Genomic DNA, 21,400 nt, shown 5'->3' with positions numbered 1-21,400 from the left:
AGGACGAACAAATTTATATTTTTAAGCAATATTTTTTTTCAAAGACCAAGGACTGAGAAAACTATTGAATATTTTTCCAAGGACTAACAAAGGTGTATTTTTTATTGAATAGCTTTTCAAGGACTAACAAATGTGGATTTTTAAGGAATATTATTTAAGGACCAAAGGACAAAGAAATTTGGACTTTAAAGGAATATTTTTTCAAGGATCAAAGGACTAACAAATTTGGATTTTCAATGAATATTTCTTCAAAGATCAACGGATGAACGAATTTAGATTTTAAAGGAATATTTTTTCAAAGACCAAAGACTAAAAAAGCTAAAGAATATTTTTTCAAGGACTAACAAAGGTGGATTTTTAATTTCAAGGGCTAAATAATTTAAATAATATTTTTCCAAGGACTAAAGGATCACCAAACATGGGTTCTTTAGGAATATTTTTCCCAGGACTTAAGGACCACCAAACGTGGATTTTTAAGAAATATTTTTTAAGGACCAAAAGACAAAAAAAATTGGATTTTAAAGGAATATTTTTTTAAGGATCAAAGGACTAACAAGTGTGGAATTTTAAACAATATTTTTTCTAGGACCAAAAAACGAACTAACCTGGATATTAAAGGAATATTTTTTCACGGATCAAAGGACTAACAAATATGGAATTTTAAGGAATATTTTTTCTAGGACCAAAGAACGAACTAACCTGGATATTAAAGGAACATTTTTTCACGGATCAAAGGACTAACAAATGTGGAATTTTAAAGAATATTTTTTCTAGGACCAAAGGCCAACAAAACTTACAACGTGGATTTTAAAAAATATTTTTAAGGACTAAAAACATGGATTTTTATATAAAAGTTTTACAAGGATTAACAAATGTGGATTTTTTAAAAAACATTTTCCAAGGACTATAGGATTAACAAACGTGTATTTTTTAAAGAATATTTTCCAAGGACTATAGGATTAACAAACATGGATTTTTTAAATAATATTCTCCAAGGATTACAGGACCACCAAACGTGGATTTTTAACGAATATTTTTCAAAGGACTAAAGAACCACCAAACGTGGATTTTTAAATAATATTTTTCAAAGGACCATAGGACTACCAAACGTAGGTTTTTCGTAGATTATTTTCAAAGGACTAGAGGATCAACAAACGTGGATTTTCAAAGAATATTTTTCTGAGGACTAAAGAACCACGAAACGTGGATTTTTAAATAATATTTTTCCAAGGACCAAAAGACTACCAAACGTAGATTTTTCGTAGAATATTTTCAAAGAACTATAGGATTAACAAACGTGGATTTTTTAAGGAATATTTTTAAGGGCTATAGGATCAACAAACGTGGATTTTTTAAAGAATATTTTTCCAAGGACTATAGGGCCTCCAAACATGGATTTTCAAAGAATATTTTTCCAAGGACCAAAAGACTACCAAACGTAGATTTTTCGTAGAATATTTTCAAAGAACTATAGGATTAACAAACGTGGATTTTTTAAGGACTATAGGATCAACAAACGTGGATTTTTTAAAGAATATTTTTCCAAGGACTATAGGACCTCCAAACATGGATTTTCAAAGAATATTTTCCAAAGGCTATATGATCAACAAACGTAGATTTTTTAAAAAATATTTTCCAAGGACTAAAAAATCACCAAACGTAGATTTTTTAAAGAATGTGTTCCAAGGACTTTGGGATCAATAAACGTGGATTTTTTAAGGAATATTTTTCAAGGGCTATAGGATCAGCAAACATGGATTTTTTAAAGAATATTTTTCCAAGGACTATAGGACCTCCAAACATGGATTTTTTAAAGAACATTTTTCCAAGGACTATAGGATCAACAAACGTAGATTTTGTAAAGAACATTTTCCAAGGACTTTGGGATCAATAAACGTGGATTTTTTAGAGAATATTTTTCAAGGACTAAAGGGCATCCAAACGTGGACCAAAAAATCATAAAAAATTTATTTTTAAAGATTTTTTTCAATGCCAAACGTTGACATTTCAAAGATATTTTTTCCAGGACCAAAGGACCATCAAACGTTTAACTTTTATGGAAATTTTTTCAAGGACCAAGAAATCGAAATAAAAATAATTTTTAAGGACTTTTGTCCAAGCCCAAACCTTGTTTTTAAAAACTTTTTTTCAAGGACTAATAACAACCAAAGTTTTTTCAAGGACCAAAAGGACTATAAAATATTGCATTTTTAAGGATATTTTTGCAAGGACCAACTATCATTAATTTTGGTCGTCTATCAATATTAGAATTTTTAAGCAATATTTTTTTAACGACCTCCAACAGAATTGTTTCACGGCATTTAGTCTACCAAACCACATATGATTTTACAAGGATCGCCAGACCACCAAACGTGTTTTATACATTAAAATATATTTTTTCAGACGACAGTGGGATCCCTACATGTGGATTCCCAAAAATTATTTTTGTAGTAGCCACCAAGCGAGGATTTTTGCATGAAATTATTTCAAGGACATCATTTACAATATTAGAAACATCAATGAAAGGTGTTGAAAATTCGACTTACATACACATCTGGTGTCGTCTTTAAAACGTATTTTCTTACTGCCTCTAATAATAGGCCAACATTTGTAATTTCATAAATAAGTATGTACATCGCAATTGTATGCAATTATCCGAACCGAAACCAAAGAAGTAAAATTACACGAAAATATAATCTAAAATTCTCAACACTCAAATTGCATACAACACAATACTCATCCTCTATAATTTAAATGCAAATATGCTTGCACATATTTGCACAACGCTTACCAGTGTTTGCTTAAAAATTACTCAGATTGCAACTGCAAATTAAATGCCGTGGAAATTATCACAACCATTCCCCCTATGCTGCCCAGCAATGCAAAGGAAGGATACCGGAAATGGTATTCGAAAATAATATCTAACTAATGGTGTTTTGGCACTCGCCAAACGCTCGCAAATAGCTGGACACACTGCTTTTTAATTAAAAATGTTTATTTTGTGCAGTTAGTTTTTTTTTTTTTCTCAGAACACATTTAGCACATTCCTAAGGACATACACCTCCACACATAGTTGGATGGGAGAGTAGCTGATAATCCACTGAACAAAAACCTCGGTTTTTATTTGGAATTTTTATTGGCAAATACACAGGCGAACGAGTGGGAATTTGACCATTTAAATAATGTGTGAGCGGATGTAAGGATGGCCGGGTTGCCACTTTGGGGAAATGGACTAAAACCCCGAAAAAAAACACACTAAAAAACAAGTAAGCAAAGGCTACAGTTGAGCGGGGTCGACCGTTGAATATCCTACAACACTATAATAAACGATACAGTTTATATAGGCAAAATACTCGAAAGGATTCCACAAGATATTGTGACAAATAATAAAAGAAAGCCATCAGGTTTCGTTCTCTAATTTTCGAATAATAGCAACTTAAACTAATTTGCTCAGTTCCAATTTATTGGCAGATGTTGCACGTATATGGTCTTCATAGATCTGGAACCAACATTTCCCAAAGACCTATAATCTCTCAGAAGTGGCAAAAGATTAACATTTATTATTGGTTTTTGACTGAAACGCATCTATATGAGATACAGACATTTGACTATATTCTTCAACGAAATTAGCGTTATCGAAATGATCAGAAGTGCGTCTTTCCTGTATTTGTGAATTCTCCAAGAAGTCACTGGAATGGACATTTTCGTATTTTGTCTACAAAAGTCGGCAAACTATTTCACACATTGAATATTTCTGGATGGCCATCCGAAACTGCTTGGCTTTTGCAATGTCCGGTAACCCCCATTCAAATGTGCGTGAGGATCGGGCGATAATTACGACCTGCTGACAATTTTGCTGTTTTTTTAGTCCATTTCAACCCCTAATTATATGGCGATCATCTCCAAAAAGAGTAGGCTTCTATTCTGACCCTCATCTTATCTCCATGCAAAATTTCGTAAGGATCGGGCCATAAATGCGATCTGTATATGATATCCTGATATCCTAACTACTTAGTTTTGTTAGCTGTAGAAATATTACCAAATGTTTAATTCAAAATTAAAATATGCCAAAAATATGACAAAATTGAAAAAATATGTGAAAATGTTACAAAATCAATATTTTCGTCATTAGCGAGATATTTTTATTCGATTTTTTAGACGTTTTTTCTTTCTTGGCAAGACACCATTCTGAATTAATGAGAACTGTCGAAATCAGTTCAGCCGTTCTCCACATATAAGAGATCTTTCAAGCATATCTTCTTTGATAGACATATATATCGCACATATTTTGTTATATATCCGATTTGTTGGATGTTAACATCAATGTAAAGATCAGAAGTAACCTTGTCATGGCTTTGTGATTTCGCCGGGATTTAAAATATTCGCGGTTTAATGAAAAATAAGAAAAATGTTGAATTTTTTCAACACAAGAGATATGGTCTATTTTACCCGCTAAATATTATCCAAGGACCACCCAAATTAGTAGGCTTCTTTCCAGCCCTAAACTCTAGCTACATGCGAAATTCCGCGTCGATTGGTCTATAATTGCGACCTGTATAGCTACTGCAAAATCCGACATTTTTCAGTATTTGGTCCATTTCAACCCCTAAACATTTGACGATCATCTCCAAAAGAAATGACCCTAACCCCACCTTCGTGCAAAATTTCGTTAGGATCAGGCCATAATTGCGACCTGTAGCGTGATTACAAATTAACATGGAAGACGGAAAAACGAACGAACGAGCTGGTGTTTTTTGTATTTTTTCTCGAGTTTATTGGTCATGTTTCTACACAGCATTGTTTTTGTAGCAAAAATGACCCAAAGGCAGATAGCTGCTGGCCATAATATTAAAAGGAAGAAACAACAACAATATGATACCAAGTATTCCCCAAAAACAATGGATGCAAAAAGTATATTTTAAGAAACGCACTTACAATTAACTGTACACAAATAGGCAGTGCATAGTAATTTATTTTATGTAATTCTTACATATTGGTAAGGAGAGGATAAATAATTGCAATAGTTAAAAAAGGATATAAATAAATTATTTTAAAACAATATCCTTCATAAATTCATGATTGATGATCGTTTGGTCCTTTAAAACTTATTTAAAAATCATCTATTGGTTGTACTTGACAAATCTAGGTCTGGTAGAATAAAGTATTAAAAAATGGTGTTCAAAAGTCCACATTTCAAGGTCCTTTGGTCCATGGACAAATCATCTTTGGCACTTAAAAATAAATCGTTCAAGGAGCTCTGATCTTTGGAAAAATATTCTTTAAAAATCTGCGTTTGGTCCTGGAAAATATTTTTTTGGTCCTTGGAAAAAAAAATTTTAAAAGTCAACTTTTTTTGGTCTTCTCTAAAAACCACTTTTTTAATTTAAAAAATTTCCTTCCTAAATTCATGATTGATGATCCTTTGGTCCTTTAAAAATTATTTAAAAATCATCTATTGGTTGTACTTGACAAATCTAGGTCAGGTAGAATAAAGTATTAAAAAATAATGTTCAAAAGTCCACATTTTATGGTCCGTTGGTCCATGGAAAAATCATATTTAGCATTTGAAAATCGTTAAAAGTCCTCTGATCTTTGGAAAAATATTCTTTAAAAATCTGCGTTTGGTCCTTGAAAATATTTTTTTTGGTCCTTGGAAAAATACACTTTTAAAACTTTTTTTGGTCTTTGGAAAAAAATTCTCTAAAAATCCACTTTTTTGGCGTTTGGATAAATATTCTTAAGAAATTTATTTTATTTGGTGTTTTGTTTTTTTTTTTTTTTTGATCCTCTGAAAAATATTCTCTAAAATTCACTTTATTTGGTCCTGGGAAAATATTCTTTAATAAGCCACTTTATTGGGTCCTTGTGCAAATTTTTCTTAAACGTCCACGTTTGTTGTTGTTTTGGTCCTTAGAATAATATTCTTTAAAAATCCTCTTTATTTGGTCCTTGGAAAAATATTATTCCAACATCCTCGTGTTTGGGTCCTTGGAAAAATATTTTGTAAAAGTACACGTGTTTCGGTCCTTGAAAAAATATTCATTAAAAATCCATTCTTTTTTTTGTTCCTTGGGTATTTTTCTTTAATATCCACGTTTGTTAAAAAAAATATTCTTAAAAGTCCACTTTTTTGATCTTTGGAAAAATATTCTCAAAAAATTCACTTTATTTGGTCCTTGAGTAAATATTTTTTTAAACATCCACGTATGTTTTTTTTTTTTGATCCTTGGAAAAATATTCTTTAAAAATGCACTTTATTTGGTCCTGGGAAAATATTCTTTAATAAGCCACTTTATTTGGTCCTTGTGCAAATATTTCTTAAACATCCACGTTTGTTGTTTTTTTTTATCCTGGAAAATTAATTTTTAAACATCCTAGTGTTTCAGTCTATGGAAAAATATTCTTTAAAAATCAAGGTATTTTGGTCCTTGGAAAAATATTATTTTTCAGTCAACGTTGTTTTGGTCCATGGATAAATATTCTTAAGAAATTCACTTTATTTGGTCCTTAAGTAAATATTTTTTAAACATCCTCGTGTTTGGGTCTATGGAAAAATATTATTTAAAAATCCACTTATTTGGCCCTTGAAAAATATTCTTTAAAAATCCACTTTATTTTTTTTTTTTTTTTTGTTCCTTGAATATTTTATTTTAAAAATCAACGTTTGTTGTTTTTTTGGTCCTTCTTTAAAATTCCACATTTTTGGTCATTGAAAAATATTTTTTATTAATCCACTTTATTTGGTCCTTTGATAAATATTATTTAAATATACACGTTTGTTGTTGTTTTGGTCCTAGGAAAATTATTCTTTAACAATCCACGTTTCATTGGTCCCTGGAAAATATTCGTTAAAAGAAGGGGGTTCTTGAAAAGTATTCCTTGAAAACCCACTTTGATTGGCATGAAGGTCCTCGAAAAATGTTTTGAAAAAATATTTTTTTTAAAGATCAAAAGATTGATGAATTGTGGATTTTTAAGGAATTATTTTCAAGGACAAACATACGATCCTCGAAAAATTATTCCTTAAAAATCCAAAATTGAAGATCCTTTGATCCTTGAAAAAATATTTCTTAAAAATCCTTGTTTAGTGGTCCATTTAGTCCTAGAAAAAATATTCTTTAAAAATCCACGTTAGTAGTCCTGTGGTCCTTAAAAAACTTTTGAATGCATGTTCTGTGATATTTTAGCTTCTGGAGAAATATTCCTTACAAATCCACGTTTTTGATCCTTGGAAAAAAAAATTCTTTAGAAATCCTCGTTTTTGGTCCCTGGAAAAACATGTCTTTAAAAGTCCACGTTTTTAGATTCTCTTGTCCTTGGTAAAATTTTGATTAAAGATCCACGATTTTATGTCCTTTTGTCCTTGAAAAAAAATGTTAATGATTCACGTTTTAGGTCTTTTTTACCTTGGAAAATATCCACGTTTATAGACACTTTGGTCCTTGGAAAAAATTCTTTAAAGTTCCACGTTTTTAGGTCATTCGGTCCTTGGAAAAAAAATTCTTGAAGGTCCTTATGTCCTTAAAAAACATATTTAAAGATCCACGTTTTTAGGTCCTTTGGTCCCTGTTAAATTTTTCTTTAAAGTTCCACCTTTTTAGGTCTTTCTGTCCTTAAAAAACATATTTAAAGATCCACACTTAAGGTCCTCTTGCCCCTGAAAAAAATTTTTAAAGATCCAAGTTTTTCGGTCCTTTGGTCCTTGGATTTTTTTTTTTCAAGATCCACATTTTTAGTTCTTTGGTCCTTAAAAAAAAATTATTTAAATATCCATGTGTTAATTCATTAAAAACATTTCTTTAAAAATCAACGTATTTAGGTCTTTTCTCCTTAAAAACAATTTTTAAAGATCCATGTTTTCTTTTGAAAAAAATTCTTTAAAGATCCACGTTTGATCATTTGAAAAAAAAATTTTAAATGTACACGTTTGATCCTTTGGAAAAAAATCTTTAAAGATCCACATTTGATCCTTTGAAATAATTTCTTTAAAGACCCACATTTGATCCTTTGAAAAAAAATCGTTAGAGGTCCTCGTTTGATCCTTTGAAAACATTTCTTTAAAGATAAAATTTTGATCCTTTGAAAACATTTCTTTAAATATCCACGTTTGATCCTTTGAAAAAAATTATTAAATATACACGTTTGATTCTTCGAAAAAAATATTATTAAAGATCAACGTTTGATCCTTTAAAAAATTCTTTTAAGATTCACGTTTGATCCTTTGAAAAAAATTTATAAAGATCCACGTTTGATCCTTTAAAAAAATCTTTTAAGATTCACGTCTTAAAATCTTTAGAAATCCACGTTTGTCGGTCCTTTAGTCCTCTAAAAAATATTCTTTGAAAATCGAAGTTTTCGGCCTTTTGGTCCAAAATATTCTTTAACACTCCGCGTTTAGTGGTTCTTAGGTTCCTTGGACAAATATTCGTTAAAAATTCACCTTTGGTAGCCTTAGGGTCCTTGAAAAAATAGTCTACAAAAATCCACTTTTGGTGGTCTTTTAGGCCTCAGAAAAATATTTCATAAAAATCATTAGTCCTTGGGAAATAAACTGTACAAATCTACGTTTATTGGTCTTCTTTAAAACTCCTCGCTTGTTAACCTTAGGGTCCTTGAAAAATTTTTTGAAAATCCACGTTTGTGGCCCTTGAAAAAAAAAAAAACTTCTTAAAAATCCACGATTGCTGGCCTAAAAATTCTCGAAAACTGTTTCTCTAAGAATTCTCGAAAACTATTACTCTAAAAATTAACGTTTGGTGGTCCTTTAGTCCTCAGAAAAATATTCTTTAAAAATCCATTTTGATCGTTGGAAAATATTCTTTAAAAATTAGTTTTTTGTTTTTGGAAATATTCTTTACAAATCTACGTCGTCTTGCCTGAGTGTCCTGAAATGCAGTTTTTTATCCACTTTTGTTGGTCTTTTGATCCTAGAAAAAAAAAAACTCTTTTAAAAAGGAAATGGTGGTCCTTCATCCGTTTAAAAAAAAATTCATTAACTTGTTTTGCAAAAATTGTCATAAAAACTGTTGGGACTTGGTGGCGTATGATTAATGACGTCACTTATCCGCAACCCTATAACAAATAATTTCTCCCTTTTTTCTAAGACCATAAAAAACTCATATAAATTAACTACTAAATTCCATTTTTATTTCGTTTAAACTGAAACAAAGAACATTTAATAAAATTCCATGTTCATAAAATACTTGAATTTGCAATTGCTACCACTTGTCTTGAGCATATCTTCGTGTCTTTTTTGGAGAACCCTTATTCTTTTTCCTCCAATGTTTTTAAAGCAGCAATCAAGGAGCCAGCAGTTCTAAAGACCTGCAAGAATGCAATACCAAAAAAAAGAAAAGGAAAACAAAAAAAAAGAAAATGGAATAACACAAGAAAAACAAACATTGTTTTAAGTGTTTTTAAAAATATTTACAAAATATGCAAATGCCATGGCAATAACCATGAATATTCTCCCAGTACGAAGAGACCAACTTACCCACAAATACAGACTCAAATCGACAGTAAAGAATACGCCACGCAGTTCACTAAATTGCTGGGCACGTATCATGGGTATCAGCAGCATACGTTGGGTGGAGACGGGCATCTTGGACCAGGGGAAAATCGAGTAGATTTTTGTTGTCACCAATAGACTCTGAAATGCGGGGGGGAAGGGGGAGTGGAACGAAAAGTTCATGTAAAATTGAAAATTGTGGAAATTTAAAAATTAAATCTTCAGATTGGGATAAAAAGCTTGATAGAATTTAAAGAAAATTGGTGCTCCAGTGCGTATGATTAAACAAATATTTATCATGCGCCCCTATGGTTATATCAGGGTCTCAGAATCTTCGAAAAGGAATGGTCCGATTTCTACCGTTTTATCACAGACCATATGTTGATGGAAATAATCAGATGTGCCAAGTCTAAATGGAATCGGATTTTAATTTCACGTTTTATGAACTTAATGGATATTCAAAATTTCGACCCTTGGTGGGAGAGGTACCAGAAGGAGTGGACCCATATAATCCATCTTAGCACCACATCTTATGTTTTCAAAAATATTGGGATGTGTGAAATTTTAAGACAATCGGATTCTCACATCAAATTTTATAAGTTATAATTATTCAAAATTTTGACCCTTTGTGGGGGAAGCACTTGATGGAGTGGGGCGATATTATCCATTTTTTCACCTGACCGAGAACTAAGGCAAATATTAGGTTTTGCAAAGTTAGAACAAAATCGGATTATTGCTTTTCTTTCTGTGCCGAAAATATATTTTTTGAAAATTTCGACCTTTTGTGGGGGGAGGTACTAAAAGGGGTAGACTGATATATCCCATCTCAACACCAGATCTTGGGTTAATAAAAATATTGGGATGTGTAAAATTTGAAGACAATCGGGCTCTTACTTTACATTTTATGAGAGTTTTAATTATTCAAAATTTTGACCCTTTGTGGGGGAGGTACTTGATGGAGTGGACCGCTATTGTTCATTTTTTCACTTGATCTAGCACTGATGCAAATATTAGGATTCGCAATATTCGAGCAAAATCGGATCACCCTTTCTCTTTCTGTGCAGAAAATATATTTTTTGAAAATTTCGACCTTTTGTGGGGGAGGTACCAAACGGAGTGGACCGATGTTGCCCATCACCGAACTCTATCTAAGTTTGACAAAAATATTACGATGCACCAAGTTTGGACCTTATGCGATACTCCCTTCGAGAGTTATCGTGCGCACCAGACAGACAGGCGGACGGACGGACATCGCTAGATCGACTCCAAATGTCCTGACACGGATTTGGTCCAAAGAGACCTTGGTCCAAAGAGTCCTTGGTCCAAAGAGACCTAGGTCAAATGATATATACTCTCTCGAGCCATATGGCTGAGGGTATAACTAGCCATATGGCTGAGGGTATAATTATCATACGGACCCATGGACCGAAAAAAAGAAAACAACATTTTAAACCATTTGGTTCAAAGAGACCTTGGTCGGATTTGGTCCAAAGAGACCTTGGTCCACAGAGACCTAGTTCAATTGATATATACTCTCTCGAGCCATATGGCTGAGGGTATAACTAGCCATATGGCTGAGGGTATAATTATCATACGGACCCATGGACCGAAAAAAGAAAACAAAATTTTAAACCATTAAAAAAATTAGAGAGACAAAATTTTATAAAAATCAAAAGAAAAAATGTGCTTTCGGACGTATGATTAACATTTCCATCAATTATATACAGCATACGCACCCGTGAACTCAACCCTACTGCCAATCATTCAAACCATTTCCTCAAATTTCTACAATTCACACACATAAAATCTTCTTAAAGTCAATACCTACCTCATCCTTCAACCTCTGCCCATTGTAGCAGTACAATATCAACTGCAAGGCTGCCGCCGACAGAAACATACACAAATAGGCCACATTAAACAGCGAATTATTGCCGCGCACCAAATGAAAGGCCAAACAGCAAATCTGCGTTCCGGAAACAATAAACTTAACAAATATGATGGCTCCATAGAGACTATTTAGCTCCTGTGTCAGCCGTAAGGTACGACGATGGAATTTCACACAGGCAATAATTGCATCCACCATGCCTGCCTGCGGATCCAATTCACCCATCAGGGGATTATCGTCATCATCGTCGACATGATGTGAGGCTGTCATTGGCCGCGTGGACATCACCTGACGCGAGGCCACCTCCAAACGATGCATTAGAATACGAAACTGGGCAATGATATTGCACACCAGCCATGAGAACATGCTCTCGGTGCTGACAGCCGAACAGGCTATGAAGTAGATGATGAAAACGTCCCAAATGTAAACCAGCGAATAGCCTTTAACGTGTTCATGATTCCAAAAGTAGCTGGCAACGAAAGGAAAAAATCGCAGTTTAAAAACAAAACGAAAAAAAAAACAATCAACGACAACGATTCATGTAACCAGTCCCAAATTGAAAGAGAGGAAACGGAAACCGGTCCTCCGGAAAAGGGTCGGCAAACATTGAAAGGAAGTCATGAGTTCACCCGCACACATTCGTAACAAGGACGGAAATAATAGAAAATGTTAACAATTATCATAAGGTCGGTCAATAACAGAACGGATGTCATAGAGGGCAAACAAATTATGTGATTACATTGTAACAAAAAAGACAAACAACCAGAAAGAGACTTAAAAGGGAATTCACAACATCAGCACAAAAAAAAATAAATAGCAGTGGGAGGAGTTTTAAGTCCACAATATGTATTCCACGGAGAAAACAACTTTTAAATGGCCTTATCTTCATAGAAAAGCGGCAAAAGTTAGTTAACGCAGACATAGGTTGCGAAGGATGTTAAGAAGATTGCTATTAACAGACAGACCATGAAAGCTCCTCCAAATGTAAAAGGGATTTAAAATCTCTTTGGTCCCTAGAAGGGATTCAGAAACACTACTACACGTAAAAAAAACTTCAGAATCATTTTGGATTCTATTGCTCTACTATACAATGAAGAGCTACTAAAAGCATTAAGACCCACAGAGGAAGAGCTTAAGGAAGAGTTTTTAAAGGTCTTCCATTATTGGAAGAATTCTTACAGACCTGTCCGCTGTAGAATAGGTTTCTAAAGTTGATATCTGCTATATAGAACAGCTTTAAGAAGACTTACATCGTGAGAGGAGCTTTAGTTCTTCTATAAATAAAGGAATTTTCAAAGGATTTCTATTTGTAGAAGCACTTTTAAATGTCTTTATCTAAAAAGAGCGGTAGAAGGCCTTCTATCCATAGAAGAGCTTTCGACGCACTTCTGTCTATAGAAGAGCTTTAGTAGCGTTTCTGTCTATAGAAAAACTTTCGAAGCTCTTATATCTATAAAAGAGCTTTTGTCTATAGAAGAGCTTTCAGAGCCCTTCTGGTCTCTCCTTCAGAGAAGGTCTTCTATCCATAGAAGAGCTTTAGAAGGTCTTCTATCCATAGAAGAGCTTTAGAAGGTCTTCTTCCATAGAAGAGCTTTATAAGGCCTTCTATCCATAGAAGAGCTTTCGACGCACTTCTGTCTATAGAAGAACTTTCGAAGCTCTTATATCTTTAAAAGAGCTTTTGTCTATAGAAGAGCTTTCAGAGCCCTTCTGGTCTCTCCTTCTGAGAAGGTCTTCTATCCATAGAAGAGCTTTAGAAGGTCTTCTATCCATAAAAGAGCTTTGGAAGGTCTTCTTCCATAGAAGAGCTTTAGAAGGCCTTCTATCCATAGAAGAGCTTTCGACGCACTTCTGTCTATAGAAAAACTTTCTAAGCTCTTATATCTATAAAAGAGCTTTTGTCTATAGAAGAGCTTTCAAAGTCCTTCAGTCTATAGAAGAGCTTTCAGAGTCCTTCTGCCTATGGAAGAGCTTTAAAAGGCCTTCTATCTATACAAGAGCTTCTATCTATGTGTACAAAAGCTTTTAAAGATCGTCTATCTATAGAAGAGCTTTTAAAGTTTCATTTCTATAAAAGAGCTTTAAGACATATTTTCTATCTTTAGTAAAGCTTTTGAGAACCATGTATTTACAGGAGACCTTTTAAAAGTATTCTAGACAGTGAAAAGCTTTTAAGATGATTTCAAATAGAAATAAAAAAGGTTTTAGAGCTCGTTTAACTAAGGAATAACTCTTTTATATATTTTATGTATAAAAGAGTTTTAAGAAGTCTTCTATCTAAAGAAAAGCAATAAAAAGTGATATCTCTATAGAAGAGCTTTTAAATGTGTTTTATACCTTCAAAAGCTTTGGAAGTTCTTCCATACATAGCACAGCTTTAAGTGGTCTTATTTATGTAGAAGAACTATAAAAAAGTATTGTATCTAGAGTTGAGATTTTAACGGTTTCCTATGAATGGGCGAGAAGGAAGGATGGGGCTGTAATAGGACTTCTAACTAGAAAATAGCTTTCAAAAGCCTTCATTTTGTAGAAGAGCTTTAAAGAACTTCCGGCCATGGAAGCTGATATGTTGAAACACTTTTGAAGATATTCCACCTTTAGAAGAGCTTTTTTATCTGTCTTTTATCTGTAGACGAACTCTATAAGATATTCTGCTAAGAGAGAAAGCTATAAAGACTCCTCTGCCTATAAAGGAGTTTTAAATGTCTTTCGAAAATTTTCTGCTTTTAAATGAGCTTGAAAGGGTCTTCCAAGGTATTTCTATTTATAGAAGAGATCCAAATTACCTTCTCCAGTGGTGCTCCTGTGCGTATGATTTAAAAAATATATAACATACGCACCCGTAGATATAGATATAGATATAGGAGATCCAAATTACCTTCCCAAGAAGATTGTCTCTTGAACTCTAAGAGGCGATCTACAGGGTTGCCCATATTCGACGGGCCGTTGGGCCCATTCCAATCGACGAGGCTTGTCCGCAGGCAACATTCTTTGCGTCAATTGAGTTTTGTATGGGAACAAATGCAAATCAATGCAAATAATCCGTTGTAAAGTGGACCGAGCCATGCCCAACTGCTGAGAACGGCGTTTTTGGGATGTTCTTGGGGACCTCTCAACACTGGCTCGTACGGCAGCGATATTCTCGGCCGATCGCCTTGGTCGACTTTTATATGGCCTCTTCGGATTAGAAAAAGCCTTACCTGTCGAAAATTTTTCGTATAAACGCTTAATGGTGTTGCCGGAAGATTTATGATGGGCTCGCTCTAGCTCAACGCAGACCCTGTATGGAAAAAATATCTCTCAAAACTCTTTTAAGGAGGATCTTAACAGATAACGCCAGAACATAGGACCTATTACAACTTTTCAATGATTGGAAGGCCTTTAATATTTTATTTTTATTTTTCGTTTTTGTTATTTTTTTTTTTTTTTTTTTGTGAGGAATGGGAGAGATCCTTTTCCCCCTGTGCCAAACTTTGCTTAAAAGAAGAGCTTCGAAAAATCTTTTCTTTAATGCTCAAACTTTTTAATGGATGGCGTATAATAAGCAATTCACCATGATATTGCTCATACGCCCTGGCATACACTCATTAATACTCACTTTAATATATTTCCTACAATTTATATCGATATTTTAAGCAATTTGTGATTCTCATTCCTCGATTTACACTTACGTTGCTTTATGGGGCACGGGTAAATCCACTTCACCGGTGGTCACGTAGACGTGCACCGCAAAATATATGGGCACCAGCAGGCTCCAGGCGCCCGTTAGCAGTACCAGCACAAAATACGTTGTTGAAAAAATAATATCTCGAGTATTTTCTCGGCGTACGATTTTCAATTCTTCGCCCTCGGCTGGCAGGGAAAGGAGAAAGAGAGAGAGAGGACCAAATAGATGAAAATAACATTTAATGCCAGCTCAATTTGCAATTTTTCGCGCGTAAGTGCGTAGATCTTTCAATAAATTTTCAAATAAACGAATTGCAAATTTATTGCCTCTTACCCTTTACATTTAAACGTTCGATACGGGCAATCATATTGGCAAATTCCTTACGCTTCCATATGACCATAATAACTTTCCACACAGAGATTAACGACTGACAGAGTAGGGTCAACGAATCGGTGGCCTCCAAATAATCGCTGGCATTGTCCAGCACATAGTGGCCGTTGGCAATGCACAGGAGTATGGACATGACCAGGGGGGTCATCATCAACCATGGCCGCTTGACCATTTTTTCCGGTGTGGCAGCAATGTCCAAACCAAGGCCGGAAAAAATGAAACGTTGCAGGCGAAAGTAGCGCTTTAGTATTCTGGTCATTATTTGGGATTTTATTTCAACGGAACTTTTTTTCTTGGTTTCTCTTTTTGTATCCCCAAAAAGGCTTTTAAATAAACTTCAGCGGCTGAGTGTTAATCGAATGTGAAATAAAGTACTTTTGAGCGGTGCTGCTTTAATAGGCGCGGCCTTAAATAGTTGCACACTTTATGGGGCAGACAATGGCAGGGCTGATGTTTGTGATAACATATAAAGGCCTTGTGATAACTAGACCAATGCTAGACTTGTTATATTAGAGTCTATATGACGAAGTGCACCTGCATAGGTAACTTTTGTCATAAGCCATAACAACATTCAAATACAAAACTTGAAAAAAAACGGTGAATAATGTCGCTCAAATCGTCAGAGTATTGAATATGGAGTACCGTTATATGAGGGCTATACATAGACGTGGGCCTGCACAAAAAATTTTCCGTCATAGGCTGTAGTATCCATTACGAAATTCAATGCCAATTCCGATCAATAATTGCCTAAAATCATTAAATTGCCGAATATGGAGAAGGGCAAATTTGAAACAATTCCGATGAATAAAGTCGCTATTATCATAAAAATACCGAATATCGGGAGGTACCGTTATATGAGGGCTACACACAGACGTGGATCTGCACAGACAATTTTCTGTCATAGGCTGTAATATGCCTTGCGAACTTGAAATACCAAATTCTAAACAACAACAATTCCGATGAATAATTAACTAAACTCATCAAAATGCCGAATATCGGGAAGGGCAGATATATGAGGGCAATACGAAGACGTGGGCCGGCACAGAAAATTTTCTTCCATAGTCTGTAGTATGGATTACGAACTTCAAATACCAAATGTGAAACAATTCCGGTAAATAATTACCTAAAATCATCAAAATACCGAATATTGGTATGGACAGATATAAGGGGGCTATACGAAGACATGAACCAGCACAGACATACATTCAGTCATAGGCTGTAGTGTCCATTACGAACTTCAATTACCAAATTCCAGTGGACGATGTCGCTAAAATCATAAAAATACCGAATTTCGGGAGGGCTTTACCATATAACTATTTAGCTATGGGGGAAATACTTACAACTCTGTTCAAAGAACTCTTAGAATTCTTTTATAAACAGAACGGATTTTTCACAAATGCCAACTTCTCTGAAGAGCCCCACAGGTGTTGCTCTTGGTTTTATTTCAAATTTTATCACTCCAAAATTGCTTAATTTTTCGGATAAACAAAGGCCCCTTGACCTTTTTCATAATTCACTGAAAATCTACCCAAATCCCGTCTCTGACATTTGCAATGTCCTTAATTAAAGACCATAGCTGTCATATTCAAATAGATTGGTAATTAAATCTGTCTTCGATGGCAAGCAGAATGCCATTGTTAAGCCATTTAACACCTGTAATGGCGGTGTAAATTTGTAATGAAACCCCAACAACATAAGTAGTAATTAATTGGGGTAAATTGTGTGTGTGTGTGTGTGGAAATAATTGCAGTCAGATGCAGGAAGTCCACACCTATTGTATGAAAATGTAGTGAATTGATTTCTCAGTAATTCAATACCAAATGGAAAGTGGTGGTGGGGGGAGGTTTGAGCTTGGTATGGTCTCTTTGAACTGGTGTTTATATGAAACATGTGTTTATAAGTTTATATATATATATATATATATATATATATATATATATATATATATATATATATATATATATATATATATATTCTTGATCGGCATAAAATTCTTTCTCTACTTAGCGATGTCTGTCTGTGGAAATCACTCTAGCTTCCGAACGAAAAATTTATAACATTTTACTCAAATGTATACAATGTTTGTAGGACTTTTGGTATTAAAAATGGTTCATGTAGGTCCATGTTTCGGTATAGCCCCCATATAACGGTATCTTCCGATATTCAGTATTTTGATGATTTTACCGACATTATATACCGGAATTGCTTCAAATTTGGTATTTAAAGTTCGAAATGGATAATACAGCCTAGTATTGTCTGTGCAGGTTAACATTTTGGTATAGCCTCCCCATAACCCTCCACCATTTGGAAATCCTTTAAAAATTCTGTTAGAATCTTGAAAATCATATTACGGTCTAAACGACGAAGTGGACCTGCGTAGACAACTTTTGTCATAAGCCATTGCAATATTCAAATCCAAAATTGAAAAAAAAATCGGGAAATAAAGCAGCTTAAAACACCAATACAGGGAGGGAGAGAGTACCTCCCTATAGTAATCAGTATTCTTAATATCAAATTTCAGAATTTTATCACTATCCCAATACCTAATTTAGTACCATTTAGTACTTTTCGTACCGAGACCTCAATATTAAATTTGAGAATTCCAGCTCTATTTCTTCACCCTATACCAAATTTAGTACCCTTTAGTACTTTTCGTACAAATACAGTACACATTACCATCATTAATGAAAATATCGAATTTCAGAGTTGTATCTCCATCCCATTAATCAAAAGAAAATTTAGTACTATTTAGTACTTATCGTACAGTTATAGTACACATTTCCAAAACCACCTCCACATCTCAATTCCAAATACCAACAGAGACATCAATATCAAATTTGAGGATTCTAGCCCAATTCCTTCACCCAGTACCAAATTTAGTACCATTTAGTACGTTTCGTACAATTATAGGACATATTTCCCAGCTGCACATCAACATCGACTCTTGTATCAAATTTCAGATTTCAAACACTCTCTGTTTACCCAATACAAATAATTACAAATATAGTACTATTTAGTACTTTTCGTGCACTTGCAGTACACATTTCCAAAACCACCTTTGTATCACAAACCTACCACCAACAGAGATCGCAATACAAATTTCCTAAATGTCAGCTTTTTCCGTTCACCCCAAACCAAGCTGTTCCAGATTTAGTACCATTTAGTACAGTTCGCACACTTGTAGTACACATTTTCAAAACCGCCTTCATAGTAGATATCAAAGTTATTTATCATCCTTGATTTTCATACCAATTTTCTAGTTTTTAGCTCTATCCGTTCACATAATACAACAACGGTACCATTAAAGAATTTTCCGTAACACTAAAGTTCGAATTTCCAAAAACCCTTTTGTCCTGTACTCCACCTGTAAATAGGTAGCTCATTTCATTTGTCCAATACAAAATACTTAATTTTCTGTACATTTCAGTACTCTAAGTAACTTTTTTAGTACGAATTTCCAAAAACCCCAGCCTTACCACACGCCTAGCTGTAATACAGACCCTAGTGCAAAAGAAGTTTCTAAAACTCGAAACCAGTTATTTCACTACTATACATATATTTATATATAATTTTCTACAACTCTTCTCAAGCCTAGGCAACCGTCCCACAGTTTTCCAATACTGAAAGAACTCTGAGATGTTTCCCTTCTTTCTTTTCCTAATTCCGTTCCGTTCAAAATACTGAATTATTCGAAAAATATTAAATTCTTTTGGGTGTTTAACTTTCATTGAAATAATTTATGGTATTTATATTTAAATTGCAATTTTAAAAAGGGAGGGGGGGAAATAACTTTCGTCTAATTTTTAAAAAAAATTCCCAGTAATTATACCCTACAACACCTAATGTTGGGGGTATTATAAATTTGATTGGGCCAAAAATTATGTAACACTTCGAAATATTGTTTTCCCACATAGGAAAGTGCATATGTATCTTCCTATCTCGCCGAGCTGAATCGATCTAGCTATGTATGTCCGTTCGTTCGTCTGTCCATGTTAATTTGTAATCACTCTACAGGTCGCAGATCTTCACGAAATTTAGAATGTAGGTGGGGCTAGAGCCAGAATAGAAGCCAATTTCTTTTGGAGATATCGCATAATTATTAGGGGTTGAAATGGACCAAAAACTAAAAAATTTCCTGATTTCGCGATTGCTCTACAGGTCGCAATTATAGACCAATCGATGCGGAAGTTAGCATGTGGCTAGAGCTTAGGGCTGGGCAGAAGCCTTCCAGTTTTGATGGTCATCGGGTAATATTTAGTGGGTGAAATAGACCATAACATTTGTGTTAAATAAATATAAAATTTTCCATTAAACCGCGAATATTTTTTATCCCGGCGAGATCACAAAAAGACGAACAGGCCAATTCTGACCGTTACGTAGATGCCGGTAGTAAATATATCGGATATATATAGCAAAATATACACAATGTGTATTTTTTGTTTTTATATACAGATTGCAATTATAGTCCGATTCTCACGAAAAAGGGTAGAGTTAGGCTCAGAGGGGCTAGACCTTTTGTTTTCAAAGGAAATCCACAATATAGTTAGGGGATGGAATGGAACAAAAACAGAAAAAAATTCCTCATCACACAATTGAAGCCAATCGATACGCCTGAGAAGAAGAGTTAAGGTCAGGGAAGGATTCTACCATTTTGGGTGCTAATGGTCATTTAGCTGTAAAATGTACCACAATAATTAACAGCACGACGGAGTGCATAAATATTGGGCAAATACCTCTGTTCAAACTGCTAAGGGTAATGTCTGGGCAGTTCTCCGTGACATAATTACAAAAGCGAAATCTTCCAAAATGGATTTGGACATAAACGGGCTTCTAACATATTGTAGGGTTGTAGGGTATCACATGGTCGGCCCCGTACGACTATAGCCTTTGCTTCCTTGGTTGAATTTGTCCTAATATTGAAGTGTATATTTTGTAATATTTTTTCACCTAAAAACACAGGTTGGTGTTATTATCCGATCTTCACGAAAATTTCCACAGGGGAAGTGTTAGGCTCTGGCCTATTGTTTTTAAAAAAATCAGCAATATATTCAGGGGGACCAAAAACAGAAAAAAATTCCTCATCACACAATTGAAGCCAATCGACACGCCTGAGAAGAGAGTTAGGGCAAGGGAAAAATTGTATCATTATGGATGACCATTGGATTATATTTAGCTGTAAAGTGGACCACAACAACTAACAACACGACGGAGTGCATAAATATTGGGCAAATGTCTCTGTTCAAAATGCTAACGATAATATCTGGGCAGTGCTCAGTGACATAATTTCAGAAGCGAAATCTTTCAAAATGGATGAGGGCATAAAGGGGCTTCTAACATATTATTGTGTTGCAAGGTATCACATGGTCGGCCCCGCACGACTATAGCCTTTGCTTACTTGTTTTGTCTACAAAAAAAAATTGCTACCGTTTTCGTTTTCCAAGATTTGTTCACAATTCGTTTGAATTTTTTTCATTTTATTTTGACGAAAAACTTATTATAATGACTTGACTAAGAGGAGGAGCGTGAGTGGATGGAAGGGCGAGAGGGGTGGTTGCATGAATTTCGTTGTCTTACTTTTGGTAAAGAGATTCATTCATTCATTCATTCATTCGAATGCAGTTTGCAAACAAGGAAACCAACTCTCTCCTTCCTCTCTCCTTAGGTCCATACCAAAATCATTGTTGCCTCAGTGGTAGCCAAGCAGCAACGGTGTTAATGGAAATGACTACCTTTCATTGTCTATCTGGGTAACTGTCATTCTCTCTTTGTCTCCCTCTCTCTCTCTCTTCCTTTTCCCCTCACTCTCTTTCTATCTTTTACTCATTTAACATTTAATTTTCATTTTCATGCGAACAAAGAACAACTATTTTAGCTTCACTGGAAACACTGAATTACAGCTTTGTTTTTGTGCAACAGCAACAACAACAACAAATAGTTACAACTTTGTTTT

The 21,400-nt window shown here is 34.3% G+C and overlaps 2 protein-coding genes and 1 long non-coding RNA gene across 3 annotated transcripts in view; 1 reads left to right on the top strand and 2 right to left on the bottom strand.

The window, feature by feature from the left end:
- LOC101895174 (uncharacterized) overlaps positions 1-21,400 on the top strand; it is a 350,871-nt gene that overhangs the window by 258,050 nt on the left and 71,421 nt on the right. The gene's annotated exons all lie outside the window — the stretch shown is intronic.
- Positions 9,126-15,845, bottom strand: LOC101895519 (odorant receptor 45a-like). The gene is made up of 5 exons (XM_011297765.3): positions 15,394-15,845; positions 15,065-15,245; positions 11,337-11,862; positions 9,494-9,649; positions 9,126-9,324 (listed from the first exon to the last, which is right to left on the bottom strand). Exons 1-5 carry the CDS (start codon positions 15,707-15,709, stop codon positions 9,265-9,267), a joined length of 1,239 nt encoding a protein of 412 aa, XP_011296067.2. The 5' UTR covers positions 15,710-15,845; the 3' UTR covers positions 9,126-9,264.
- On the bottom strand, positions 10,296-11,322 carry LOC131803924 (uncharacterized). Its single transcript, XR_009342832.1, has 2 exons — positions 10,841-11,322; positions 10,296-10,808 (listed from the first exon to the last, which is right to left on the bottom strand). It is a non-coding gene; the product is annotated as an uncharacterized LOC131803924 (long non-coding RNA).

This window comes from Musca domestica, unplaced genomic scaffold (assembly GCF_030504385.1).
Source record: "Musca domestica strain aabys unplaced genomic scaffold, Musca_domestica.polishedcontigs.V.1.1 35, whole genome shotgun sequence".
In the NCBI taxonomy this organism is placed as follows: Eukaryota; Metazoa; Arthropoda; class Insecta; order Diptera; family Muscidae; genus Musca; species Musca domestica.
This window is presented reverse-complemented; position numbering and strand designations above follow the sequence as displayed.